At 64.1% G+C, this 887-nt stretch overlaps 1 protein-coding gene across 1 annotated transcript in view; it reads left to right on the forward strand.

Moving 5' to 3' along the window:
• Positions 1-196, forward strand: part of TNRC18 (trinucleotide repeat containing 18) — a 70,330-nt gene extending 70,134 nt beyond the window's left edge. Inside the window, exon 27 of the mRNA XM_015565149.1 lies at positions 149-196. Within this exon, the coding sequence (XP_015420635.1) occupies positions 149-196 (48 nt within the window). The remainder of the gene's footprint in view (positions 1-148) is intronic.
• The last annotated feature ends 691 nt before the right edge of the window (positions 197-887 follow it).

Consider the following 887-nt stretch of genomic DNA (forward strand, 5'->3'; position numbering starts at 1 on the left):
CCCTCTGCCGGGGCTGTCGGGAGCACGGCCTCCGCCCGCACCCAGGGCAGGCACATGGCTGTCCTTCCCCTGGGCGGAGCTAGTCCTTATTTTAGCATCTGCCACTGGCAGCTGCAGAGCACGGCACCAGCCTGTGGGCCTCTAACAGAAAAGTCAAGGGGGAGGGCTTCGGGTACGGCTGGATCCAGGCACCTGAAGGCTGTCCTCGGCCTCCCCTCGGATCCATCCCTGCTCCAGGCCTGTTCCTCCGTCCTTCCTTCGCCCTGGTCTTTCCCAGCAGCCCCGCCCCTCTTGGGGCAGCAGTCACTTCCGGCCCGCATTCTGCCCACTTAGCCAGACAGGGGGTCCCCCGGGGCTCATGCTGAAGTTGGCCCAGGGCCTTGGCTTGGGTTCTGAGCCCACCTCTGAGCTCATCACAGCGCAGGAGGGGGGGTTAGGATTGGCCAGACCACACCCTGTGCCCAGCATAGGGGGGAGGCTCCCACAGGGGAGCCTTGTGGCCAGGGGTGGGGTCTGGGAAGGGCATAGCCTCTCAATGCCGGAAACATAACGGGTGTCAGAGCCGAGCCGGCTCAGCCGCCTCCGTGGCCATCTCACCCGGAATCGGCTCGCGCTGGGCCTTGAGTGGAGAGGATGTGAGCGTCTGTAGGGCACAAGCGTTAGTGTCAAAGGCATCAAAAAGCCGCCACCAGCAGGGTCCTGGGGATTCAAGGTAGAAAGGCGACAGCTGCATGTGGAGGCAGTTAGCGTGGGGGTTTCTCTGGTTTAAGCACAACAATTCGGTGTGAGCCCCTGGGGAGTGGCCTTGCCTCTGGGTTGATGTCAGTGCTGCTCTGTGCCGCCCTGGGGGTGCTCTGTGCCCCTGAGGCAGCCCTGGGGGTGCTCTG

Source organism: Myotis davidii, unplaced genomic scaffold (genome assembly GCF_000327345.1).
Source record: "Myotis davidii unplaced genomic scaffold, ASM32734v1 scaffold399, whole genome shotgun sequence".
Taxonomy (NCBI): Eukaryota; Metazoa; Chordata; class Mammalia; order Chiroptera; family Vespertilionidae; genus Myotis; species Myotis davidii.